Source organism: Oryctolagus cuniculus, chromosome 7 (genome assembly GCF_964237555.1).
Source record: "Oryctolagus cuniculus chromosome 7, mOryCun1.1, whole genome shotgun sequence".
NCBI lineage: Eukaryota > Metazoa > Chordata > Mammalia > Lagomorpha > Leporidae > Oryctolagus > Oryctolagus cuniculus.
In genome coordinates this window covers 77,857,232-77,884,868 of record NC_091438.1, presented here as the reverse complement: position 1 = coordinate 77,884,868, position 27,637 = coordinate 77,857,232, and the positions used below count along the sequence as shown (strand labels likewise).

General features: G+C 45.3%; 2 protein-coding genes and 2 non-coding genes across 7 annotated transcripts in view; 3 read left to right on the top strand and 1 right to left on the bottom strand.

Moving 5' to 3' along the window:
- The first annotated feature begins 7,150 nt into the window (after positions 1-7,150).
- Positions 7,151-17,438, top strand: RPL5 (ribosomal protein L5). 2 transcript variants are annotated; one of them, XM_070076630.1, is made up of 8 exons: positions 7,151-7,483; positions 8,600-8,669; positions 8,751-8,866; positions 9,878-10,012; positions 11,403-11,605; positions 13,687-13,865; positions 16,653-16,737; positions 17,282-17,438. In XM_070076630.1, the coding sequence occupies exons 1-8, from the start codon at positions 7,481-7,483 to the stop codon at positions 17,379-17,381; spliced, it is 891 nt and encodes a 296-aa protein (XP_069932731.1). In that variant the 5' UTR covers positions 7,151-7,480; the 3' UTR covers positions 17,382-17,438. The 2 variants fall into 2 exon arrangements, with proteins under 2 accessions (XP_069932731.1, NP_001182608.1); NM_001195679.1 differs by having other exon boundaries at positions 7,429-7,483; positions 13,687-13,864; positions 16,649-16,737.
- Positions 13,521-13,615, top strand: LOC127493814 (small nucleolar RNA SNORD21). The gene has a single exon (XR_007924352.1). It is a non-coding gene; the product is annotated as a small nucleolar RNA SNORD21 (small nucleolar RNA).
- On the top strand, positions 16,826-16,958 carry LOC127493819 (small nucleolar RNA SNORA66). The gene has a single exon (XR_007924358.1). It is a non-coding gene; the product is annotated as a small nucleolar RNA SNORA66 (small nucleolar RNA).
- Positions 17,439-17,691: 253 nt separating the features above from the next.
- DIPK1A (divergent protein kinase domain 1A) overlaps positions 17,692-27,637 on the bottom strand; it is a 106,551-nt gene continuing 96,605 nt past the window's right edge. For 2 of the 3 annotated variants that reach the window (XM_070078033.1, XM_051857501.2), the window contains exons 3-5: positions 24,157-24,264; positions 20,648-20,824; positions 17,692-19,608 (exon numbers count right to left, since the gene is read on the bottom strand). In XM_070078033.1, the coding sequence (XP_069934134.1) occupies positions 18,796-19,608; positions 20,648-20,824; positions 24,157-24,264 (1,098 nt within the window). In that variant the 3' untranslated portion in view covers positions 17,692-18,795. The remainder of the gene's footprint in view (positions 19,609-20,647; positions 20,825-24,156; positions 24,265-27,637) is intronic. The other variant, XM_051857502.2, reaches the window with a different exon arrangement.

Here is a 27,637-nt window from a genome sequence, read left to right as displayed (position 1 = left end):
CATGAGCCTAATTTATTAGGTAACATAGTTGCATACATACTGATGTATTTTATTAACATTATTTTACAGTTTGTCAATAATTAATTAGCTCAGCAGATTATATTTCTCAAAGAGGGCTACAATAAACCCATTCTGCCTGCCCTTCTAGAACCATCCAACTGCTCCCATTGGGAAGTAAAATCCTTGTCTGTCCTCTCTTGAGTGGGTCTTTTTGATGACCTGAACCAACACAGTACTGTGGAAGTCATTGTATGCCAGGCACTTCTACATTGTTCTCTGAGAAACTCCATCTTGGAACCTAGCCATTCATTCTTTTAGGAAGCCTGGAAATCATAGGCAGGCCTATGCAGAAGGAACCATGCTCCTAACCAAGAGCAAGCTCCCACTTGCCAGCCATGGGAATGAGCCATCTTGAATGTGGGGCCTGTTGACCCAGCTGAGCTGCTTCAGCTGACACTGAATGGGGGAGAGGTACACTTGCAAAGCGAGTCCTGCCAAGTTGCTGATTCCTGTGCAAAATAAATGAATACATTTTCATTCTAAAAGCCTCTGTATTTGGGGGTAGATTGTTACAAATTGATAAATGGAATATGCAGAATAAATGATCAGAGATAGTGTGCTTGCCGTAATAGTCATTTCACACCAAACTCTGTTCTGCATGCTGGGAATATAATAGTGATGGATTATTTTTAAATATTTATTTATTTATTTGAAAGTCAGAGCTAGAGAAAAAGAGAGAGAGAGAGAGAGTGAGAGAGAGAGAGAGAGAGATCTTCCATCTGCTGATTCATTTGTCAAATGCCCACAACAGCAGACTGGAGCTAGGAACTCCATCTGCATCTCCCATGTGGGTGGTAGGACTCCAAGGTGAGCCATCATCCACTGCCTTCCAAGTACATTAGCAGGAATCCAGATTCTAAGCACAGAGTAGAATGTGGGACTAGAACTGGCTCACTGTTATGGAATGCAGGTGTCCCAAGAGGAGGCTTAATTCACTGTGCCACAATGCCCACCCCAGCCATGTTTTAAGCCTGAAAGAATTGGCAAAAATAGAGCAGGAAGGGAGGGGCGGGGAGGAAGGGAAGAAGGGAATATCATTATATTTCTAGAATTGTACCTGCAAAGTGCATTGAATTTGTTAAAAACTAATCAAATAATAAAAAAAAAAAGGCTGTAGCTACTTTGGATAATTACAGGAAAAATGTAGACACAGAAATTTACTTCCCAGTAGGATTCCCATCATGGAACACATTCCTGCCCAGCTGCTTCTTTCTCCTTATTTCTGCCCTTTCTCAATCTAGTGGCGATAAGAGGTTTTTCAGGCAAGTAGTGTGATGACAACCATCCTTAAAGCAACATTAGCCTCTAAAGTATAGCAAACCTCAGACTTTTCTTAATGACTTGCTAAACCTGGCCTCTAGGGAACCATCTAAGTATTACAAAATCATTTAAATGTTTTAGCTTTCACATACAGTTTTAAGTAACCATATGATAGATTGGTGTTTAACTGTCCAGATTTGTCCTAAGAACTGCCTTGTGAACTCCTCCTATTTCTAGTAATATGGGCTTTGAGTGAACAGAGTTTTGTACATCTTCATTTTCTGAAGGATTATAATGCTTCAGGCTCAGCATGATTGTGGGGAGCAACTCGGACTAGACTAAGTTACTGGAATTAAGACTTATTCTATGCATCTGCTCTCCCACAATATGGCGCTGGGAGAGGAGAAAACAGCTTCTACACAGCTGCCTCCAGTTCAACCAATAAACTGTGGGACCTGCTCCTGATTGGAGGAGAGCAGCGTACTCGGCGTGTGGGTAGCAGAGTTGGGATTGGCGGAGGAGGACTATAAAGGAGGAGAGAGAGAACATGCACGAGGAACATCTAAGAGGAACATCTAAGGGGAACACCTATGCAGCCCCCGAGAGAGCCGGCCGGCGGTGTGCCGCTCCCCTGCGGAAGTGGGGAATGCGGCCAGGGGGAACTGCCCTTCCACGGAGGTGGAAGGGACAGTAGCCAACCCGGGAAGAACCAGCAGCAAACCCGGGAAGGGCCGAGCAGACGAAAGAACAGCGCAGGGTCCTGTGTCGTTCCTCCACGAAGACGGGGAGCGACATAATGGTGCCGTGACTCGGATATAAAACCTAGGCAGGGTTTAGTGTCGTCCCCCCACGAAGAGGGGCAGCGACACATGATGATCTAGAAAATAACCGTTTACTAGTTGTAGTTTCTTCTTCATTTTTAAAATGAAGTAATTAATGTAAAAGAGAAAGAGACAAAGAATGAATATCTCCAAATACCAGCAATGGGTAGGGCTGGACCAGGTTAGGACAAGGGCTGTGCTGGGCCACGTGGTGGGAACCCAGCTACTTGAGCCATCGTTGTTGTTCCCCAGGGTCCGCACTAGCAGGAAGCTGGAGTCAGGAGCCAGAGCTGGGGATCAAGCCCAGGTACTCCAAGGTGGCACCTGGGCATCTTAAACACAAGCTAAATGCTCACCCTTTCTTCATTTTTAAACAAAGCTAGTTGTAACTGGTCAAGCCAAAGAATGTTCACAATTCAGTCAAACAAAAACATGTTCAAAGTCAAATACACACATTTGAAAATTTTCAGAGTACCAGTTCCTTCTTTTAGCACAGTTTTAAGGCAGTCTCAGAACTGGAAACTATGCTGAATACTGCCTGTGTCCCACTGTGATAGGCTGTGGCGTGCATTTCTTCAACTGTACAACGAGGAAAATGATATTATCTTCTAGACTAGTTTAAAGGATTAAATGAGATAATGTAATAAATGCTTAGCATCGACCCTGGCACATACCAAGTTCTCAGTAAATGCTTGTTATTTTTAATATATAGAAGCCCAAAGCTCCCTTTGTTTTCTGCACACAACTTCTCCCCGCAGTCGAGCCCAAGTCATTGGGATCAACCACAGATCAGCGGAAGCAGGGGCAAGTCCAGCACAGCAGTGGAGCTGGAAGCAGGGCAGGCATTTCGGGGACTGTTGTCTCTGGGGAATGTGGAGTTGCCAGAAGTACTCCCTTTAAGCCAGGCAAAAGGGAAGCTTGCTCTGGCCTTGGACTTTTATGAAACCCTGCATATCACAAACACACAGAAAAGTCACTGCATTAAAGAATGCATTCAAAACAGAAACAGTGTTATGACCACAGACGCTCCTTTCACTGAGGACTTGGCCCTCAGCTCTCACTAGAAACTCTAAGCACCAGCCCTGGTAATCAAAACCCTCCAGGCCCCAGGCAAAGGCCACTCTGCCTTTCTTGTGCTGGGTCCTCAAGACAAAAGGCAATTGTGTCTGAATGCCATGAAGAGTTTTAGGGTTTGTGCTGCTGTTGACATTTGAAATGGACACCGCTTTGGCGCACACAAGGATCTGAGTAATGGAATTTTTCTTTCTGTTAGAGGAAAAACACAGGCAGCAGCATCACCAGCTACACCACAGCTACGGCCCCTGTCTTTATCTTGTCAATCACACAAACATCACTAACCTATCAACAGAACAACCTGGCATGCTCAATTATAATTGCCTTTTATATTTTTGGTGACTTTCAGTCCCACTAAAAGCTGTAGTTTTACGGGAAGGAGTTAGCTTAGTGATCAAGACAATGGTTACAATATCCGTGTACCACTTTAGAGTATTTGGGTTTGATTCCCAGCTCTGGCCCCTGACTCTAGCTTTCAGCTAAGGTAGACCCGGGGAGGCAGCCTGATGGGCCAAGTGATTGAGTTCTGTAACCCTAATGGGAAGGCTGGATTGAATTTCTGCTTCCCAGTTTCTTTTTTTCTTTTCTTTTCTTTTTTTTTTTTTTTGACAGGCAGAGTGGACAGTGAGAGAGAGAGACAGAGAGAAAGGTCTTCCTTTGCCGTTGGTTCACCCTCCAATGGCCGCCGCGGCCGGCGCGCTGCGGCCGGCGCACCGCGCTGATCCGATGGCAGGAGCCAGGAGCCAGGTGCTTTTCCTGGTCTCCCATGGGGTGCAGGGCCCAAGCACCTGGGCCATCCTCCACTGCACTCCCTGGCCACAGCAGAGAGCTGGCCTGGAAGAGGGGCAACCGGGACAGAATCCGGCGCCCCGACCGGGACTAGAACCCGGTGTGCCGGCGCCGCTAGGCGGAGGATTAGCCTAGTGAGCCGCGGCGCCGGCCTGCTTCCCAGTTTCAGCTCCCCTTTGTTCTGGGCATTTTGGGCATTTGGGGAGCGAACCAGTGGATGGATGGGAGCCTGCTCTCTGCTCCACTCCTCTTTTCTCTACCTCTCAAATAAAAAAAAAAAAAATCATAGCTTTAGATGTATTTTTTTTGCTTTAGATGTATTTTTAGAAATAAACAAAGTTTATTCTTTCTTTGGGTATTTTTTCCCTAGATTAAAAATACAGGCTTGAAGTATGAAAGAATTTTCTCCAGTGGATACATCTATAAAGTAGATCCAACTGTAAAGCAGTTCACTCTATTTGCTGCCCTTTAGTGTAAAACTACAAACTCACGCAAAGCAAAAACTGATCACAAAGAAAAACATTTGAAAGTAACATGATACTTTATAAATGTTGATAAGTATTATATATATTATATACAGCATATTTGGAAATACATACAAATTATAGGATGATTAAATTGAGTTAATTCACATATGCACCATTTCACCTATTTGTCATTTTCTTGCAGTAACAATGCTTAAAATCTACTCTCAGCAATTTTCGAGAATATAAACCATTGTTATAACTTCAGACACCATGTTGTGCAATAGATCGCTCCGCCCCATTCCTCGGTCTGACTGAAATTTCGTATTGTGACTTTTTATATCATGATTATGAGTGTTGGTGGTTTCAGTCCAGAACCAGCTGATTAGGGCAGCATGCACCTCAAATCACAATACATGGGTAACATCTTCAAAATTGTTCCACATATTGGTGTTACATCATCAAACCATCACCACCAGAGGTAAACATTGCTGACTGCCGACTTCCTTCTCTCTCTCTCTGAGTCACAGACAGCAGAAACTGCCTTCTCACAGTGGTTCCGGGAGCAGGCAGTGTGAGAACGCGGTGCCAGCAAGGCGGGTGTTGCCACGGGCTCTCTGCCGGGTTGCAGGCTGCCGACTTCCGCTGTACCCTCAAATGGTGGCGAGCAGAGAGAGCTGCTGATGTATTTTCCACTTGTAACAGATGTTTGATAGGTTTGATGGCACTGAATTCACTTTCATTTTAAATAATAAAAGCTATGCTCCCCCAAATCTCTCTCTCTAATTTTTAATTATTTGAAAGATAGAGAGCGAGGGATGGAGGGAGAGAAAGATCTTCCATTGCTGGTTTACTTCTCAAATGCCTACAAGGAAGCCAGGGGCCTGGGACTCAATCCCAGTTTTCCACATGGATTCAGGGACCCAAGTACTGCAGGCATCACTGCTACCTCCCAGGTGCACGTAGGCAGAAAGCTAGGATTGGAAGTGGAGCAAGCACTTGAACCAGGCTACTATGATATGGGATATGATGTACCAAGCAGTGTCTTTTTTGTTAAGATTTATTTATTTATTTGAAAGGCAGAATGAAAGAGAGAGAGAATACGTGAGCTGGCGCGTGCTATCTTCCATCTGCTGGTTCTCTCCCCAAATGGTTGCAGGGACAGGCTGAAGCCAGGAACCAAGAGCTCCATCGTCATCTCCCACATGGGTGGCAGGAGCCCAAGCACTTGGGCCATCAGCTGCTGCCTTCCCAGGTGCATTAGCAGGAAGCTGTACCAGAGGCAAGGTAGCTGGGACTCTGATATGAAGTGGCACAATGATATGGGATGCTGGTCTCCCAAGCAGTGTCTTCACCACTGTGCCAAACTGCCCCTTAACCTGTCTCGATTGTTTCCTAAGCCATTTGTTGAAAGTTGCAGAAATAATGGTCATTTCTCCAAAATATTTCAGCATGTGTTTCCTTAAAAACAAGAACTCACACTCATAATTATGATGTGTCTATCACATCTGAAATCAACACTGATTCATTAGTGGCATTTAATCCACAAACTCCATTCAAATTTCACTGATTGCTCTGACAATGTCCTTTGAACGAAATAACTAAAAAGCCTTCTCTCCTCCTTTCTTCTTTCTTGTCCAGTACGCAATCTGACATCATACATTGCATACGGTTGTCCCGTCACTTTGCTCCTTCAACTCGGAATACTTCTTTACTTTATCTTTCACAATCTCATCACTTTTTTTTTTTTTTTTTTTTTTTGACAGGCAGAGTGGACAGTGAGACAGAGAGAAAGGTCTTCTTTTGCCGTTGGTTCATCCTTCAATGGCTGCCGCGGCCGGCAGGCTGCGGCCGGCACACCGCGCTGATCCGATGGCAAGTACTTCTCCTGGTCTCCCATGGGGTGCAGGGCCCAAGCACTTGGGCCATCCTCCACTGCCCTCCTGGGCCACAGCAGAGAGCTGGACTGGAGCCGGGACTAGAACCCGGCGCCCATATGGGATGCCGGCGCCGCAGGCAGAGAATTAACCAAGTGAGCCGCGGCGCCGACCCCCAATTTTCATTAATACCCAAGAGCACCTGTGCAACTCTGTTAGGTGAGACACATTCTCGCTTGAGGTCCTTTTCTGTTTGTTTACTTGGATCGTTCTCTTCAGTCTCCACGTGGAGAATGGGGAAAGGAAACGACTCATTCTCCCAGTTACAACTAGTTTTAACATAATAAGGACTTAAAACTTCAAGCATACCAGTTCAGAATGGTGGAAGAAGAGAAGAGGAATGCAGGTGATAGGAATCAGGGCAGCCGATGGAGGGAAAGGGAGACCCGGGAGAGAGCAGTCGTTCTCTTACTGTGTAGCAAGTACCGAGCGCTTGCTCAGGGTCCACACTGCGCCAGGTGCTGGAGAGCCACAGGTGCACCAGACGGCGGGGCCCAGCCGCCGAGTTTACAGTCTGTAGTGGGCTGAAGCACGTGCGAAGGTGCGTGGGAAAGGAGGGCGCTGGCCCCGATCCCAGACTTGGGACTCTCAGCAGAGCTTCCCGGACCCAGTGGCACCTGTATCCTCTGGACTGGGATAGGTGGTCCAGGATTTTATATAGTCCTAAATAGTGCTTCAGAGCAAATTCATTTTGTTTAACTTTTTTTGGTCCTGTTTACAAAATTAACATGCTATGAAAAAAAAGGTTCTAACCAACAAAGTGAAAGACTCTTGAAATCCGCCGTGTTCCTGCTCACGGTCCACCCTCGGTGGCTCCTCTACTAGGTGCGACGGGACCCAGCGCCGTAGAGGCGTCGTCGCGACCAGACTAAGGCCTGTATTCAGCCTCCAGCCAGCAGGGGGAGAAACGACGCACGCGTAGCAGCCAGCAGCCTCCCTCTTCCGTACGTCGCTCGCGTAATCGTCAGTGCTACATACTGCGCCTGCGCACGAGCTACGGCCTTTTCCCCCCCTGTAGCGCTGCTGGGCCTGCAGGTCTGTGTCGAGCCGCGGTTGCGGGTCTCTGTTCCGCAGGATGGTAAGTGGGCATCTTGATCTTGAGGCTCCGGATGCACGGGGGCTTCTTCTCTTTCCCCGAACCCTAGTTTAGAGACCATTCTGCGCGGCGTAGGGGTCGGATGGCGGTAGATTACCCGCTCTGCTCCGGTCCTGCCTGTGGCTCCCAGCGTGGCCTTAATGGCTGCCGCCCAGTGCTGAGCTGAGCTTGGGGGGAGGGGTTGGCGAAGATGGGGAGCCGGGAGCTGGGGTACTGAATCCCGGAAAGGGGTAAGCATGCGGGGGTAGGGCTGGCTCGTCCGAGGGGGTGCCGGCAGCAAGCTGGGCGGGGAGGGTTGCGTGGAATTGGCCGTAGACTACCCGGGGGATGCGGAGTAAGCGCGGGCTGCCGGATCCTCTGGTCGGGCTCGACCCCCTGCTTCGGGAGTTTTCCGAGGAAGGGTCCTTGCCGGCTAGTTTTTCGGAAGACCTGTCCCCGTGGGCCGAGGAAGTGGCTTTTAAGCCGAAACTGTCAGTGGAGCTTGGATACTCTGGCGTTCCTGGGTTCCGGAAGGGAACCTGGTTTGCCGTAGGCTCTGCTGTCTGCTTGGTCCGTCTCTGGCTCCAGCTGTTAATGAATGTTGGGGTGGAGTTTTAAGATGGGATGGAATGCTGCATTTAAGGGGGAAAATTGCTGAATGTGCTGTTGTCTAAATGAGCGTTACGGGAGGTGAATTAAATTCTTGAAAAACCGTGGGAAGGGAGAGAAATAGGCAGTTTTCTAGAGTTAGGTGTTCGAAGTGGGACTTGGAGAATTCAGCTTGAGGTTTGGTGCCATTGACTACTGCCTAGAAAAGTGCTTTTTAGCAAGGACACCAGTGCAGAAATTTTGAGTAGACATTTAAAAACCCTGAAAAGCAACGAGGGAGTGCTCTTATATAATGAGTCTGACAAATTGGCACCTGCACCTTATATGTGTTAAAACTATCAACTCCGTGACAGATGAACAGTTGAAGAAAAAGCTCGTTTGAAGGTGGGAGCCTACTAAAGTTGACAGAGGGTCTGGACTGGCTCTGGAAGCTCAAGTGATACTTTGTTGCGCTGTTTACTTAAATCAAAAGTATCACCAGCTAAAACATTTACCTTTTTTTCCTTTAAGGGGTTTGTTAAAGTTGTCAAGAACAAGGCCTACTTTAAGAGATACCAAGTGAAGTTTCGAAGACGGCGAGGTAAGGATACTGTCATATGTACAGTATTAGAATGATCTGCAGTGAGAAATTTTTCCTAAACTATATTTTTTCTCTTTTCAGAGGGTAAAACTGATTACTATGCTCGGAAACGCTTGGTGATCCAGGATAAAAATAAGTACAACACACCCAAGTACAGGATGATAGTTCGTGTAACTAATAGAGATATCATTTGTCAGGTAAATTGTATTCTAGACAAGTGGATGGCAAACCCTCCCCCTTTACTCATGAAGTTGTGTTGGGAGAGCAGAGCGTGTGCTGTAAGGATTAGAAGAACTGTGCGTGCCTCCTTTGAGTTAGTAGTGGTAGCTCTGGAGTTGGAGCTTGGAAAATGGGTATTTTAAAGATCGTGCTGGGAAATGCTGAGCCAACTGAATTCTATTCATTTCCTAATTTGGAGGAAAGAGAAGGAAACCTCTATATGTGTGTGTGGGTGGGAAGAATTTGAGACAGGTAGAAGGTTCCTGCCCATCCCAATTCCAGTAGAATAATTGCATGTCATGGATTAAGTCCTAATGCTTGCTATATGGCGTTACATACCACTTACTATTGAAGAGGTAGGTAGTAACGAGGGTTAAATGGGATTGCTCTTACTTAGGCTTGTTTGAAGTTCTTACTAAAATGTGCAGAGGTGTCTCCCATGTGAAAGACTCAGACAGTGGCAGTTATCTAGAGTTCTGGACTTTTGTGGGGAAAATTCTACCTGAGGTTGGCTGAAGCTTTGCAGGCACACCCATTCTCTGAGCAGATTAATTTGTTGATCGCGATGTCTACCTTCATACTCAGATTCAGTTAACTAAACAGGAGGCACCTGGAACTTTAAGCTTTTCAAAAGGTGTTTGAAATGGTTGGGTATTCCTCTGACTTTTTAAAGTGCCTTTTATATTCGTTAGCTAATTCAGCTAAGAGTCTTCTACAGTTAGAAGTTAGGAACCACATAATGAGTTCCAAATACATTCTGGTATGCAAAATCTGGTTGGTAGCTTTAGCCTTGCAAACTGCCTCACATTTAACTGCTGTCTAAGTGACCAGGTCATGAGTTACAGTAGGTTGCACAGAGACAAATATTAAGTGATACAGAGCTGTGTTCATCCAATTGTTTCTTTTGTTAATCCTTGGGAAAAGAAGGCACTTAAGTAATGAAACAGTGAAAGCAACAGATGACTGAATCGATTTTTCTCTTCCTGTAGATTGCGTATGCCCGTATAGAAGGGGATATGATAGTCTGTGCAGCTTATGCACACGAACTGCCAAAATACGGTGTGAAAGTTGGCCTGACCAATTATGCTGCAGCATATTGTACTGGCCTGCTGCTGGCTCGCAGGGTATGTACAAGATGATACAGGTCTTGGGTTAGCTCATTGTGTGGGGTGGTTTGATGTTAAGATGTTTGCACATGTGTGATAAGATACCTTCAGTTGTGGCTTCCAAGGACATCAGCAGGCATGATTTTATAAATACATAGTCAGCTGATACAGTGTTTTCCAATAATCTGGGGGAGCAGCTGTCTCTTCCTATTTTCTTCCTTTTGGTGGGTGTTTTCTAGATCAACTCTGTCCAATAGAATTTTCTGCCTTGATGGAATCTGTAATTTGCCGTCTAGCTGGGATACCCACTAGCCACTGCTGAATTCTTGAAATGTGGCTTGAGCTAACAAGGAATTTTTTAACGAATTTGTAAAGACATTGATGGCTACTTAATTAGAGGTGTATTTCCTCTGGCTGTCAGCGTACATGAACTTTTTGTTTGTTTGGATTTTAAAGATTTATTTATTTGAAAGGCAGAGTTACAGAGTGCCAGAGAGATCTTCCATCTGCTGGTTCGCAACCCCCAACTGGCCGCAACATCTGGAGCCGGGCCATCCTCCACTGCTTTCCCAGGCGCATTAGTTGGGAGCTGAATTGGAAGTGGAGCAGCCAGGACTCAGGGTCCATATGGGATTCCGGCTCTGCAGGTTGCAGCTTTACCCACCACATCACAGTGCTGGTTCAGCGTGCATGAATTTAAGCAGACTTAGGGGGATGTACTCCACACCCTCAGGATCTATTTTGATAGGCTGTCACAGTGATTATATGCATAGTGATGGTTGAGAAGCAGTGTCTTTGGATGGGGTGGGGGGTGTTGTGGCATTGATGGGAGGATCTTTTGTTTTAATCCTTTTCCATTGAGTTGGCAACATTTCATATTGCAGGTGTGGCATAAAAATGTGATTTTGCTTTGTTTTTGCAGTTGTAAAGAATATGTATCAGTGTTGAGGACCTATATCTTCATTGATGATAGATAGGGGGGAGGGGATGTTGTCATTGTGTGTGAGAGCAGCTTGGTGCAAAGGCACTATCTGGTAAAACGATCAACCATCACGAGGTGACTGTACCAGCAAAGGAGTGTCCCTGAGTAACAGTGCATTCAAAGAGCAGAACCACAGTAGATGTCCCCTTCAGCCCAGGATCCTCTCCCACCCAAAAAACTTCTTTCAGATTAAGTTAAATAAATCTTCATGTGATCTTTGGTAGTTAGTAGTTGAATTATTAGAGTCAAGTATGACTGAAGAAATGTGAGGTTACCTGAGTAAATGAAGTATGAAAGATCAGATTGGGCATTGAAATAGTGACAACATGAAATATTTTAGAGTGGTTTGAATGTATTCAAATTCAATATTTTAGAGTGATTTGAATGTATTCAAATAGGTATTTACATTGGCTTCTTTGTTAATAGCTTCTCAATAGGTTTGGCATGGACAAGATCTATGAAGGCCAAGTGGAGGTGACTGGAGATGAATACAATGTGGAAAGCATTGATGGTCAACCTGGTGCCTTCACCTGCTATTTAGATGCAGGCCTTGCCAGAACTACTACTGGCAATAAAGTTTTTGGAGCCCTGAAGGGAGCTGTGGATGGAGGCTTGTCCATCCCTCACAGGTAACGTTAGAATTCAAGACCTCACTGCCCCGACTCCAGCAGTTCCCTATCTGTAGCTGTCACTGAATGTCTGCTTGAGGCTAGGGACTCTGCAAAAGGAGCCTGGCAGGAGGACAGAATTGTAACTCATTTTATAAATAGACTGAGACTCGCAAGAAAGAGTGATTTGTCCCACGTTTTGGAGCTAATAAGAGGAGCTAGGGCAGAGTAGAGACCTACTTTTTTTTTTTTTTAAGATGTTATTTACTTGAGAGGTAGAGTTACAGACTGAGAGAACGAGAGACAGAAAGATCTTCCAGCTGCTATTTCACTCCCCAAATAGCCGAAATGGCTAGAGCTGGGCTGATCCAAACCCAAGGGCTGGGAGCTTCTTCTGGGTCTCCCACGCGGGCACAAGGACCTAAGCACTTGGGCCATCTTCTGTTGCTTTTCCAGGCCATAGCAGAGAGCTGGATCAGAAGAGGAGCAGTCAGGACTCGAACTGGCACCCATGTGGGATGCCAGTACCAAAGGCAGAGGCTTAGCCCACTATGCCACAGTGCCAGTCCCAAGACCACTACTTTTTGCATTTGACTTAATTTTTATTAAAAATGAGCAGCTCCATCCTCCTGGAGCTTTGTACATTTTCTCATTCAGAATAATTTACTACAGAAGAGTGTGGGTCCTAGAATAAAAAATTTTAAGAAAGCTTATGAAAAATTTCTAAGCTTAGGACTGAAATAAGATTGCAGGCCATTCTTGGAAGTTGAGGTTATTTAATTTGTAGTTCGTCTGGTTTGAATTAATGATTTTTTTGTTGATTAGATGTATCTTAAATTATTAACTTTTTTTAAAAAGATTTATTTGTTTGTTTGAAAGGCAGAGTGAGATCCTCCATCCACTGGTTTACTCTCCAAATGCCTGCAGCAGCTGAGCTGGCCTAGGCTGAAGCCAGGAGCCTGGAACTCCATCCAGGTCTCCCACAAGGGTGGCAAGTGCTGAAGCACTTGAGCCATCCTCTGTTTCCTCCCAGGGTGCATATTAGCAGGAAGCTGGATTATTCACTTCTTTAGGATGCTTTTATAGGTGATTATGTAACAATCAAAAATGGTTTTAAACAATATTTATTTGTAGTAAGCCTGAAATGTAACCTAGTTAGAATTTTAGTTTTACAATGTATGAAATGGGGGTTCTTTTTTTTTTTTTTTTTTTTTTTTAATTTTTTTTTGACAGGCAGAGTGGACAGTGAGAGAGAGAGACAGAGAGAAAGGTCTTCCTTTGCCGTTGGTTCACCCTCCAATGGCCGCTGCGGCCGGCGCACCGCGCTGATCCGATGGCAGGAGCCAGGAGCCAGGTGCTTTTCCTGGTCTCCCATGGGGTGCAGGGCCCAAGCACCTGGGCCATCCTCCACTGCACTCCCGGGCCACAGCAGAGGGCTGGCCTGGAAGAGGGGCAACCGGGACAGAACCCGGCGCCCCGACCGGGACTAGAACCCGGTGTGCCGGCGCCGCTAGGCGGAGGATTAGCCTAGTGAGCCGCGGCGCCGGCCGAAATGGGGGTTCTTTTTGAGACCTTGTTAAATCTCTTGCAGGGTACTCAGTAAATGTTTTTGCGTGTTTTCTCATTTACTTTCTATAATGGTCAAAATCAGCCTACACTGTAAATTCCTGCTGTTAGAAATAAGGTAGGCAGGTCTTAAATGTCCTAAGAACACTCACTTGACCATTTTGTTACCAGTTTGTTACCTGTGGTCTTGGACAGACAAATCACTTAGGCCACATACCTTGAGGTACCACTGAGAAATGGGCTGAGTTTAGGGACGCTTTATGATGCTGTTCAGGAGACCTTGCCTCGCAGTGATAGAAAGCCATTGCAGCGGATTTTAAAGATGTTTGTGCTGTGAATTTCTTTTCTAACTGGAATTCGGAGATGAGCTGCTGAATGATGATATCCCACTCACTGAGCAGTCAGTAGTTGGTCCTTTGGTTGCATATGATGCAACAGTTGTTTCAAGACGGGACTGATGGCAGCTGCTGATATGAATTCCTGCAATGAACTAGCTCTAATCAATGTATACTAAAATGTGAAAAACTTTATTTTAGTACCAAACGATTCCCTGGTTACGATTCTGAAAGCAAGGAATTTAATGCAGAAGTACATCGGAAGCACATTATGGGGCAGAATGTTGCAGATTACATGCGTTACCTAATGGAAGAAGATGAAGATGCTTACAAGAAGCAATTCTCTCAGTACATAAAGAACAATGTGACTCCAGACATGGTAAAAAATTTACCTAAAAATGGCTTTTTTGGTTTATTTATAGGAACAGGTTTACTGCTTACATTGTTAGGTGGGCTCATAGGTAGTCATGTGAGCTGCCCTTGGTTTAAAATGTAGTTAGAGTGGATTAACAAGTCGGATAAGACAGTGTAGGTAATGTGCTGGAAGTGACTTGTTTCAGGAAGCTTGTTTCCAGCTCCCGGTGCCACCTTTGATACTTTGGCTGTTCTCTCTATAGAAGTCATTCCTGGCGTCAGATGTGTTCTGCTTTGCTTGATTTCAAATGCTAGATTAGAACTAAATTGCACTAGTTTTGAGGCTAAAGGGGAGGAAAGTTGTTTTTGTTTTGTTTTTGTTTGTTTGTTTGTTTGTTTTTTGACAGGCAGAGTGGACAGAGAGACAGAGAAAGGTCTTCCTTTTCCATTGGTTCACCCTCCAATGGCCGCAGCGGCCGGTGCATCACACTGATCCGAAGGCAGGAGCCAGGTGCTTCTCCTGGTCTCCCATGCGGGTGCAGGGCCCAAGCACTTGGGCCATCCTCCACTGCACTCCCTGGCCACAGCAGAGAGCTGGCCTGGAAGAGGGGCAACCGGGACAGAATCCGGCGCCCCGACCGGGACTAGAACCTGGTGTGCCGGCGCCGCAAGGTGGAGGATTAGCCTAGTGAGCCGCGGCACCGGCCGGAAAGTTCTTTATAGCAAACAGGTACTATGTTGTGGCTTTCTAAATAGCTCTGACATGCACACGGAAAGGGAGCTACAGATTCCAGCACTCTGATCTCACATGCACGGAGGGCGCCATGGTTTCTTGAATGTTTACACTGGATGTTTACCAGGACTAAATCTAACCCTCAGGGCCACCTCTGTTGAGAACAGAGTAACTGAAGGTGATGGTATTGTTTTGAAATTACAGTGAGAATGTAGAACACAAATCACATTATTATAAATCTTTCATAAATATAAGTAGATGATGTGTTAAGTAATTGTTTTGCTAGGTTCTTTTCTGTTGGTATATAGTGGTTTCTGTTTGGCATAGCTTTGGCTAACCAGAGGTTTAAAGAGTCATAAATGGGAAGAGATCACTTTATTTGTATTTGTTGAATGCAGTCTGAATAAACACATAGTTTGACTTTGGTTTTAGTATTTTATTTTATTTGCAAGGTTGGGTTACAGAGGGAGAGAGGTCTTCTATCTGCTGGTTCACTCCCCAGATAATGGCTGTAAAGGCTGGAGCTGGGCTGAACCAAAGACAGGAGCTTCATCCAGGTCTCCCACGCAGGTGCAGGGGCCCAAGTACCTGGGCCATCTGCTGCTGCTTTCCCAGGCCATAGCATAGCAGAGAACTGGATGGGAAGTGGAGCAGCTGGGATACAAAACTAGCACCTGTATAGGGTGCTGGCACTGCAGGCGGCTTTACCTGCTATGCCATCAGTAATGTTTCAGACTCCCAATTTGTGCTTTTAGATTTTTTTTTTAAGATTTATTTATTTATTTGAAAGGCAAAGTTACAGAGGGGGAGAGGGAGAGAGGTCTTTCATCCACTGGTTCACCCCCAAATGGCCACAACTGCTAGAGCTGGGCCAATCCAAAGCTAGGAGCTTCTTCCAGGTCTTCCACACAGGTGCAGGGGCCCAGCACTTGAGCCATCTTCTATTGCTTTCCCAGGCCATAACAGAGTTGGATCAGAAGTGGAGCAGCTGAGATTTGAACTGGCACCCATATGGGATGCCAGCATTACAGGCAGAGGCTTTGCCCGCTTTCCAGCCCCTTAGTTTATTTCTCAATGCCTCCCTTAGGCTATAGGAAAGGTAGAATGCTCTTTGGCTACTGTAGTTTCTCACTGGATACTATCTGCCATGGCCTGTTTCTTCCTGTGTACCTGTTAACATCCTCTGCAGTCATCTGAAGTTGTCTTTACCTAGATTGACTGGATCACCTGCATACATAGTTGTGTTTCCTACTTACCCCTTGGAGGGAAGAACCCGATTACTTAGATATGTAAATGACTACTTGAAGTCATGGTTTATTAAATGCAGTGGGTAGTTATGATAGAGTGCTAAAAGAGAGAGGTTAACTTTTAAAGGAAATGTATGTAAAGTCATAAATGCAGTGACATTTTTACATTGTTTACCTTTGCTAAGCTTTTTTTAAGATTATTTTATTTGAAAGAGTTGCAGGGAGATATCTTCCATCTGCTGGCTTATTCCCTAAATGGCCTTAACAGTCAGGCTTGGTTTCTGGGTCTCCCACTTGGATATAGGGGCCCAAGATCTTAGGCCATCCTCTGTTGCTTTCGCAAGCCCATTAGCAGGGAGCTGGATTATAAGTGGGACTCAACTCAATTATAAGCCGGGACTCAAACCAGCGTTCGTATGGGATGCTGGTGCTGCAGGCAGTGGCTTTACCTGCTATACTACAGTGCTAGGACTGCTCCACTTCCCATATGGGATGCCCATAGGGGATGCCAGCGCTTCAGGCTAGGGCGTTAACCCGCTGCGCCACAGCACCGGCACCAAGTAAAAGAATTTAAAAAGTTTTTGTTATTCTGTATTAGGAGCTCAGTATGTGTTTTTGCAGAAATAAGTTTCCTTTAGAGTGACTTGAATAGTTGAGTTCCTCAAAAATATGCATATAGATTTTTCTTGAATAAGATAATTTACATTGCATAAGGTAAAAATTGGGAATCCGGCTTAGGGAAGGACAAAATAGAACATGTAATAGAATACTGTACATTAATGTAGGGCATATGAAGAAACCAAGTACTGTTTGCTTTCCTTTGTTTCAGATGGAGGAGATGTACAAGAAAGCCCACGCGGCTATACGAGAGAATCCAGTGTACGAGAAGAAGCCCAAGAGAGAAGTTAAAAAGAAGAGGTATGTGTCTTATTGTCATGTTTTCAAGAGAGTGAGTTTGAGAGTGGTTCCTGCCTTACTTCATCTTGTGGGTCAAATTCTCAGTATTGTGCAAACTCGATCACTGGCTCTGCATGATGTGGCAGTAGCAAAGGGAACCAGGTTTGCAAAAGTAACTGTGGTGATAGAAATGTTTTAGCCTCAGAAGCTGCTGAGGTGGCCCATTCTATCCCAGTACAGTGCTACTGCATTTTTTAGGGGCTACCTAAAGAAAATAGTTACCTTTTGTTGATCTTTCCTGTTTTGGTTTTTGGATGGAATAAAATATGATACTTAACGAACATCTGAGCACTATACTAACAAGTCTTATTTGGCCATGTGTTAATAGGCTGGGGTTTCAGAAAGTTAAAGATCATAAACAAAGATAAATATTAGAACTTGGATTATTCAGCTTTCATCTGATAATGAAATTTTTCATTTTCAGTTGAAATTAAATATTGTGTCCTTTTTAGCCATAGATTTAAAATATATATACTTAACTTTTTCTTAATTCTTTGTTTTTTAGGTGGAACCGTCCCAAAATGTCCCTTGCCCAGAAGAAAGATCGGGTAGCTCAAAAGAAAGCAAGCTTCCTCAGAGCTCAGGAGCGGGCTGCTGAGAGCTAAACCAAACAACTTTCTATGAAGATTTTTCTGATAAAGACAATAAACTTATTGAAAGCAGCTATTTTGTGTTGAGCTCTTGTTATGAAACTGTAGGAGACACCCTGAAGTGCATTTAAAAGCAGAGGAGTTGACAGTTTGCTCCAGGAAACAAGTACAGGTTTTTCTAGAAAAAAAAATTGGCATGTTGGCTCCAGTAAAGTTGACACCCGTTTCTTGGGCTTCTATTCTCCCTGACAGGAGTTACCGCCTCAGGTTTTTTGAAGTGCAGCTCTTGCTAGAATCTGGCAAGCAACAGACCAGCGATCGATCATTTGGAAATGTTACTTCCATCCATTTATTACAACCAGATGGTTAGTGGGAAGAAAAAGTACCCTCAAAGTATACAAACCTAAAGCATACAAAACTGGTGGTAATCCATGGCTTTATATTTTGAGAAAATTGATGAAGGTCACATAGATTTAACACATTATATTGAACCCGGTGAGACCTCTCCAAAAGGAGGGGTTGTATTTTGTGAAGATGTTGAAAGGTACATGCCAGGGCCTGAATTTACATGGGAAAATGACATGAGAGGAACAAGTATTAAACTTATCACTGGTGGTAATGTTTGATAAGTAAATTTATATGCCAATTTAAGAAATAGCCCTTTGGCCCACAGGAAATGCTGTTGGGAGATAGAATCTCCTGGGATTTCAGTCTTGTCCCTAGAGTTACAAATACCCTAGCTCAGATTCAGAACATGTGGATCTGAACTGGGCTGATCATATGAGGTTAGTTTTTAAGGGCTCAGTCAGCTGGTTGATAATAGGACAGAGCCTTCAAACAGGATAATTAGAAGTATGCATTTCAGCCACAGAAATCTTGAGCTAAAAGTCATGGAAACAATCTGAAGCTTACACAAAACATTGGATGTCTGAGGTTAAAAATGTAATTCTACAATAAACCATGCTATTAACCCAACATCTGTTTGTAAAGGAGTAATTTTAATTTACCTGCTTCGCAGTTTTAAACTTCAGTTAATGTGCAAATTTTACCATGCTAAGACATTAGTACATTTATGTATAAATCTTTTTAAAACAGCAGCTTCAATGCAAATATTTCCAGCAATGGTAATTTGGCTAATAGTCTACAAAACACTTGATGTTTATGGAATGAGGCTTTTCACAGCATTATTTCAGTCATTAGTCAATAGTTAACACAGTGAATGTATTTGGGAAATGTAACAGGGCTTCTAAATGGGGTAGGAATGCAATCTGGACCTGTTGGTCCTACACCTGCCCTTCAGTAATTGCATGTATTTAAGATGACACTTAAGCCTGGGGGAAGTGATCTCTGAATTAGAAGCCATTATTTTTTAAACGCTCAAAATTGTTCAGAAGTGGTGTTCCTACAATGGCAACAGTGTCCAAATGAACTAAGAGTCATTTGTGTAGGAAATTTTCTTCCATAATAATGTTTTTAGGTTATTTAGTATCAAAGAATGTTCCATTTCCATCTGATTTGCTGTGACTTTGAGAGCAATACAAGAATAAAGCTGTTTTTCTAATTCTTCTCGGATTTCGCTGGGAGCACCACGCAGTAGGTAGTCTTTGAGCAACTGACAGGCTTTTGCTAGGTTTGGCTGTATTACTTCGGAAGTACACTTCATTGTACTCTGATCACAGCTAGTTCTGCAATCTGTGCCGTAGACACAGTCCAAATCAGACTCACAGTGACGATCCTTAATCAGTTCCTTCAGGTTTGTCTCTGGCACGATTTTTCTCATATCTACCATTTTCAAATCATACTTCTCATTATATCCTAGGTTTTTGGCACTAGTATCGCACATGAGGAAGTTTCCATAGGGGCCATGGAAAACATCTTCCACAAATTCTAGAAGTCCTATGGCTATTTTAGCCTTTCTAGGCCATGATGGTGTGAACAACTGGTCCATACTTCTCCTGAACCCAGATGGAATAAAAAGCTCAACGACCCAGGGAAGACTTATTCCATAAAGAGAGGTGTATTCAACACTTTCCATCACATAGAGGTCACCACAGAACCCCATTAGCTTGGGGGTGTGTTCTTTGTCTTGCAGGATCACCATGAGAAGAAATTCATTGAGCTGAAGAAGAGCCCACGCTGACTTTGCTTCTCCCAGGGAAACCTGGCCATCTTTGTCTCCATCAGCCACTGTCAGGATGAGGTTAACCAGTTCGGAGAGGTTTCCTTGGTCACCCAACTTTGCCTGTCAAGAATTATACAGAAGGAATAAAAAACTAATTCCCCATCACTGAACTTCCTATGTGAGCATTATGGTCATGCTAGTAACCTTTCCTGTGAAGGACAGGGGTGCTCCACCTGCTGGTTCACTCCCTAGATGTGTGCCAACGGCCAGGGTTGGGTCAGGCCAAAGCCAGGGGCCCAGAACTCCAGCTAGGTCTTCCACATGGGTGGCAGGGACCTAAGTAGTTGAGTGAATCTGCTGTCTCCCAGGGTGCACATTAGTAGAAAGCTGGATTCAAAGCACTCCAATATGGGGTTTGGGCATCCCAAGTGGCAAGTTAATAACCACTATACCACACACCTGTCCCATCCTGGCAATAATCTTGTTAAATTTAACAGGTTATATCTCCAAATACTTACGATGTTTCATAAGCAAATTAGAACCATGTTGTAGGGAAGGGCATTTGGCACAGCAGTTAAGATGCCGCTTGGGATGCCTGCATTCTATATCGGAGTACCTGGGACTGAGTCCTGACTCCACTTCCAATGCAGCTTCTGGCTAATATGCACCTTGGGATACAGAGGTATTGGCTCAAGTACTTAAGTACCTGCCACCCACATGGGAGACCTGAATGCAGTTTCCCTGGGCCCATGGCCATGGCTCTGTTGACGGCACTTGAGCCATCATGGGCGGCTTTCCCAGGCACATTAGCAGGAAGTTGGATAGGAAACAGAGCAGCCAGACACGAGCTGGCATTCTGATACAGGCTGCGCCGCAAAGGCCAACCCCTGTATCTCACCCTTTTTTGTATCAGTTGTAACGTCAAACTCTACAGTCTGGGTATTTAAGGAAACCCTCTTATACCTGGACATTTTTTTTTGCTATTAATGTTAAAGTAAACATCTTCCAATATGTGTATTTTTTTAAATTATTGCCCCAATGATGGAGACCCTGATAGAGGTCAAAGCATATCAGCTTTTCAGTGTTTTAGCATGAGGTCCCGCCAGTGCCTTAGGAAGAGTGTGCGTCCCACTAGCAACATGTGAAGAGATATCCTTACCTTAAAGAGACTGTAGACCATTTCTTTGAATTTCTGCACCGTGGTTCCCCTTGTTGGCTTGTCAAATAGCACTATTTCTTTTCTAGGTTCCAGTTCAGTTCCAAAATCAACATGAAGCGCTTGTTCCATTTGACATTTCACAACACCTGGTAGATTATCCCAAACCCCTAAATACATCTACATGAAGAAGAATGACATTATGCATTACGCTGAGTAGAAAACTACAAAAATATAGCACAGTATTTTTACGGTTCAGCTCCTCTTTAAAAAAAAAAATTACACAAGCCAGCATCACAATTCTGAGATTGAGCTATGACTGTCTGCTTGTTTATTTATCTACTTTTAGTTATTTCTTTAAAGATTTATTCATTTATTTTGAAAGAGTTATAGAGAGGGAGAGAGAGACAAAGATAAAGATTGTCCATTTGCTGGTTCATTCCCCAGATGGCTGCAATGGTAGCACTGAGCCAGGCGGAAGCCAGGAGCTTCATCTTGGTCTCCTATGTGGCTGGCAGGGGCCCAAGTACTTGGGCCATTTTCTGAGGCTTTCCCAGGTTAACAGCAGGGAGCTGGATCAGAAGTGCAGCAGCCAGGACATGAACCAGTGCCCATATGAGATGCCAGCATTGCAGGTGGCAGCTTTACCCAATACACCACAATGCTGGCCCATATTTATTTATTTGAAAGGCAGAATAAGAGAGAAAAATATCTTCCATCCACTGGTTTCCTTCCCAAATGCCCACAACAGCCAGGGCTGGCTGGGCAGAAACCAGGAGCAGGAACTCCTCTGGGTCTCCCTCAGGGATAGTGGGGACCCAAGTCCTTGGGCCATCTTCTGCTACCTCCCAGTGCATTAGCAGGGAGCTAAATTGAAAGCAGAGTAGCCTGGACTTGACCTCACTCTGATATGGAATGCTGGCAACACAAGTAGCAGTTTAACTCACTGTGCTACATACACCAGCTTAAGTCACGGTGCAAATATTTTCGAAATCCATATTTGAAACAGTTCAAAGAATTTTTTGCTTAAGCTAATATTTTTAATTATAAAGTAATGTATACCTAAACATATTTTAATGATCAAATTAGTAGGATGTAAGACATAAAGCAAAGTTCCTCCACATTCCATTTCCCTAATTCCTCTCCCCAGAACTAATCACATTTTTTTCTTTAAACAGAATTTTTATGTTCTATCTATCTATAGTGTTCCAATAATGGAGGTTAAAAAAGTTTTCCATGTTAAGGTTCTCTGAGATAAATTAGTCTGAAATGCATGTTACATGGCCAAATGAAAGATGTTGAGTGAAAAGAGGAATAAAAAAGAGAAAAATAGTTAACACTGTAATCATTTTCATTTTTATATATTTCTACATTATATGAGTATTTCTTTAAATTAAAAATAAAATTTTCAGAGTACATTAATTTATTTTATTTTATTTTTATTTGACAGACAGAGTTAGACAGCGAGAGAGAGAGACAGAGAGAAAGGTCTTCCCTCTGTTGGTTTACGCCCCAAATGGCCACTACGGCCGGCGTGCTACACCGATCCAAAGCCAGGAGCCAGGTGCTTCCTTCTGGTCTTCCATGTGGGTGCAGGGGCCCAAGCACTTGGGCCATCCTCCACTGCACTCCTGGGCCACAGCAGAGAGCTGGACTGGAAGAGGAGCAACCGGGACCAGAACCCGGCGCCCATATGGGATGCCGGCTCCGCAGGTGGAGGATTAGCCAAGTGAGCCATGGTGCTGGCCCCAGAGTACACTAATTTTGTCTTACCTTTTTTTGGTATCAGTTTTAATGTCAAACCATACAGAAGTCCAACAAGTTAATGAGATTCCCTCATATATGGACTTTTTTGCTATTATAAATAATGTCAAAGTATATACCAAATTAACATTACAGTGTGTTCAACATGTCCTAACTTATTTTATTGTTGTCTGAATGCTTCTATCCCAACCCAGTGAGGTAGGTACTATTGTTACCTTCCCTTCACTGAGAAGAAAATCAAGCAGTCAGGGGAAGTGGCTCGCCGAGGTTAACACAGAAGTGCAAAACTGGCACTTGGACCCAGAGGTCAAGACTAAGAGCTCATGGTCCATTTTTCTTTCTTTTTCCTTTAAGAACTTTTATTTGAGCGACAGAGAGAGACAGATGGATACATAAAGAGAGAGCTCCCATTCACTGGTTCACTCTCCAGATGATTGCAACAGCCAGGATTGGGCAGGAACTGACTGGACCTCCCATGTGAGTGACAGGAACCCAACTCCATGAGCCGTCACCTGCTGCCTTCCAGGGTCTGCGTTAGCAGGAAGCTGGAATCAGTAGCCACAGCCAGGTATTGAACGAACCCAGGCACTGCGGCGTGGGACACAGGTGTCTTTAACCAGCATCTTAATGACTAGGCTAAATGCCTGCCCTGAGCTTAGGGTCTTATCTACCAGGGTACGCTGTCTTACTCTATATAAAGAAACAAATAGGATCATATGAATTAATAATAATAATAATACTAATCCAAACAAAGCAGATTATATCATCTCCCTGCTTCAAATCCTCCATTAAATTCCTAAATCAATTAGCATAATGTCCGAAGTCCTTCCCACTGTCTGCTGGCTCCATCTGAGCTGGCTTGACCTACTTCCCCGGCCTGATCTTGTCCCCCTTCCTCCCTGATTCTCCCCGCCCCAGCTACACTGGCCCTTCTGTTCTTTGCACCTGCTCGTTCCTGCTTCACAACGTGCGTCACCTGCACTGCTTCTGCCTGGGATGCACGCTCCCAGATCTCCACGTGGCTGGTTCCTGCACACCATTCAAGTGTCGGCTCAGACGTGCGGCTCCTTGGACGGGTCTCCCCCGCCCCTTCCTCCAGTAGGTTCCTCTTCTATCCCAGATGGCCTCTAACCCACCCCTGCTAGCCACGGCACTGTCTGAAATGGTCTTCCTTATTTGTTGACTCATTTCATAGCGTCTTCTTCCATGCTAGAGCGTAAGCACACGAGGCCAGAGGCTTGTCTGTCTTGCTCTCCGTGGTCTCTCCCAGTGCCTCACACAGTGCCTGGCGGGCAGCTGACATTCAAATGTTGGCCTTTGTTTCAGAAATCCTCTTAAATATGCTTGTTAATTTAAAAATCATTTTAGGGCATGGCATTGTGGTGCAGGGGGTTAAGCTACCGCCTGCAACACCGGCATCCCATATGGGTGCCAGTTCGAGTCCTGGCTGCTCCACATCCAATCCAGCTCCTGCTAATGTGCCTGGGAAGGCCATGGAAGATGGCCCAAGTGCTTGGGCCCCTGCACCTACATGGGAGACCCAGAGGAAGCTCCTAGTTCCAGAAGCCTGGCCCAGCTCCAGGCACTGTGGCCATTTGGAGAGTGAATCAGCAGATGGAAGATTTCTCTGTCTCTCCCTTTCTCTGTAACTCTGCCTCTCAAATAAACAAATAAATGTTTTAAAAAATTCTTTTAATAATGCCTTTAGCTACCATTAAAATCAGAGTATACGATCATTCTGTGCATACCTGATTGTTGGGCTTGGTGGATAAGCATTTTCCAAAGTAAAGCGTTTCTGTTACACAAAGGCTGTTACAAGCAGGCCCATCAATGACTCCAGTCTTGTACTTGTCACACTGAAAACCAGGAAATAAAACAGCAGTTAACAGAAAGAAAAATGCTCACAAGAAGGAACCTCGGAAAGATCCCACAAAGAGATATCTACATCCTTAAGACAAAGTCCTGTGATGGGAGGATCTCAGCCTCAGATCAGTCAGAGCTGGATTTGAGCCCAGCCTCTGTTACCGCCTCCACGACCACGAGGGAGCTTGCTGCTCCTGCCCCGAACACTGAGTTCCAAACTAGTTTCCCCTCTTGTGCCCTGAGGCAGTGCGGCACCTGCTCCTCCAGGAACAGAGCACTCTCTCTTTAAAAATGGCTGTGGTTTTGGGGCTGGTTTGCTGGAGCCTAGTAGAATAAGCCTCAGTCTGAGGCACCGGCATCCCATATGGGAGCCGATTCTCATTCCAGCTGCTTCTCCTCCATCCAGCTCCCTGCTTCTGGCCCGAGAATGCAGTGGAAGGTGGCCCAAGTCCTTGGGCCCCGCACCCGCGTGGGAGACCCGGAGGAAGCTCCTGGTTTCCTGGCTTCGGATTGGCACAGCACTGGCCGTTGCGGCCATTTGGGGAGTGAACCAGAGGCTGGAAGATCTCTCTTTCTCTCTCTCTCTCTCTGTAACTCTGCCTCTCAAATAAATAAAATCTTAAAAAAGGGGCATTAGCTTTAAAATAAACTTCAGAAGTTTAAAATATGAAAATAACATTAATTTACTTCTTCGATTTCGTCATCCCGAGACCACACCAAAGAAGGAAAGGAAAAGGAAGCAGGAACTCAGCCTGTGCCAAAAGAAGGCCTGGGCGGGGCTGCTGAGGCCCGGGAAGAGGAAAGCGGAGCCAGGAGTGCACAAGAGCAGGAGCCTGAGGCGGCCCGGCCCTCGGACCCGGCGGACTGGGCAGGGGCACCCCCTGCTCTGCAATGAAAGCTTAAGGGGCGCAAGCTGCGGGGGCTTCCTCGGACTTTATCAGGCTTGTGCAAGTAGTGGGGCAAGGCAGGGCTGAATGACAGAGCCCTTGACAATGGTTGCTAGCATGAGCTAGGGCTGGGGCAGCCCCAGCTGGGAGCAGCCCTGCAGCTTCCGGGGAGGGCGTAGGGTAAGTGCAACTGTGTGGGTCTTCCAGTCTCACCTTTCTTTTCTTTTCTTTCTCACACCACACCACACCACCTGCACACGCACCTGCACCTGCAGCCACAAGCAACTTCTCTCTCTCTTTAAAAGATCTATTTATTTGAAAGGCAGAGTTAGAGAGAGAGAGAGAGAGAGAGAGAGTGGGAGATGGAGAGAGATCTTCCATCTGCTGATTCACTCCTCGAAGGCTGCAATGGCTGGAGCTGGGCTGATCAGAAGCAGCCAGGAGCCAGGAGCTTCTGTGTAGGTCTCCTATGTGGGTGCAGGCGCCCAAGGGCTCTAGGCCTACCTTCTGCAGCTTTCCCGAGCTGGACCAGAAGCAGAGCAGTCGAGACTCAAACTGGCACCCGCACAGGACGCTGGCATTGCAGGAGACAGCTTTCCCCGCCATGCAACAGCGCCCGCCCCACGCAGCTTCTCTTTTAGCTCAGTTCATTGCCAGCTGCTTCCTGCAAATGGCTAGCTGAGGAAGAACTCACTTCCCTCAAACTGAGTAATAATCAAAAGAAAACAAACAATCTATACAGCAAATCCACAAGAATTAGGAAAAAAGGAATAGGAAAAGGAAACATCAGAAATTGTCCCCCGAAAAATGCTGCCACAAGGCAGACCAAATGTATTGCCATGATTTAAAGAGACTTCATGAAATGGTTTAAAGTAAGAACTCAGGGGCCGATGTGGCACAGTGGGCTCAGCTGCTACCTGCAACACCCGCATCCCTTTATCAGAGCGCTGGTTGGAGTCTCAGCTGCTCCACTTCCAATCCAGCTCCCTGGGAAGACAGAAGATGGCCCAAGTGCCTGGGCCCCTGCCACCCATGTGGGAGACCCAGCTGGAGTTCCAGGCTCCTGGCTTTGTCCTGGCCCAGCCCCGGCTCTTCCAGCATTTGGGAAGTGAACCAGTGGGTGGCAGTGTTCTCTCTCTCCTCTCTTTCTCTGTCACTCTGCCTTTCAAATACATAAAATTTTTTAAATAATATTTTAAAAAAGAAGAAATGATGCTCAACAGAAAAAAGCGAGCTAACAGAACTCAGAAAGGAAGAAAAAGAAAGAAAAGTCCCAGAAATAAAAGCTACATTAGAAATGGGGAGAGGGAAGACAGATGAAGAAAGATAAAGACCCAGAGAGACTCAGCAGGACAACACTGGGGAACAGGCACGAAGCGACATGGGAATGCGAAGAATCAAAAGGGATCCTGGACAAACTGACAAACTCAGATGTCAGAAGACATCCAGTATGTCCATGTGAAGGAAACAGGAATAAAGTAGAAAAGGAAAAAAAAAAATCCAAGCACAACTCAAGGAAAGTTCACACAAATGAAGGAACATTTTAATTTATAGACCAAAAGGACATATAGTGTCCCAATAAAAACGGGTATGAGTAATCGCTGGAACACATCCCAGAGATGATTACTGGACTTCAGAAATAAACCATCCTTTAAGCATCTGGGTAGAAAGATCAAGGCATCCTTAAGGGGAAACAAACCAGACTGCCATCAGATTTCAGTGCTGGAGAAGAGCGCAACGCCTCTGGGCAAGGCAGTGTGACTTCCTGCATCTAAACTTTCTCATCTGCAAAAGGTGATGTTCACAGTATGGCAGCGGGGCAGGCAGTTGGCCTGGTGGTTAAGATGCCATTGGGGCCGGCGCCGCGGCTCAATAGGCTAATCCTCCGCCTGCGGCGCCGGCACACCGGGTTCTAGTCCCGGTCGGGGCGCCGGATTCTGTCCTGGTTGCCCCTCTTGCAGGCCAGCTCTCGGCTGTGGCCCGGGAGTGCAGTGGAGGATGGCCCAGGTGCTTGGGCCCTGTACCCGCATGGGAGACCAGGAGACGCACCTGGCTCCTGGCTTCGGATCAGTCCAGTGTGCTGGCCGCAGCGGCCATTGAGGGGTGAACCAATGGAAAAGGAAGACCTTTCTCTCTGTCTCTCTCTCTCACTGTCCACTCTGCCTGTCCAAAAAAAAAAAAAAAAAAAAAAAAAAAGATGCCATTGGGAACGCTGGCATCCCCCACTGGACTACTTGGGTTCCAGTTCCAGCTCCACTCCTGATCTCGGCTTCTGGGGAGATCACGTGGGAGACCTGGGTTGAGTTCTGGGCACCTGCTCTCTGCCTCGCTTGGTTCTCCACTTTGTGGGCATTTGGGGAGTGAACTAGTAGATGAGAGTGCACTCTCTCTTCCTCTCAAATAAATAAAGTAAAAATTAAAAAACAAAGCTAAAGCTTGAAAAAAAAATAGTATGGCACTCTTACGATGATTAAAGGAT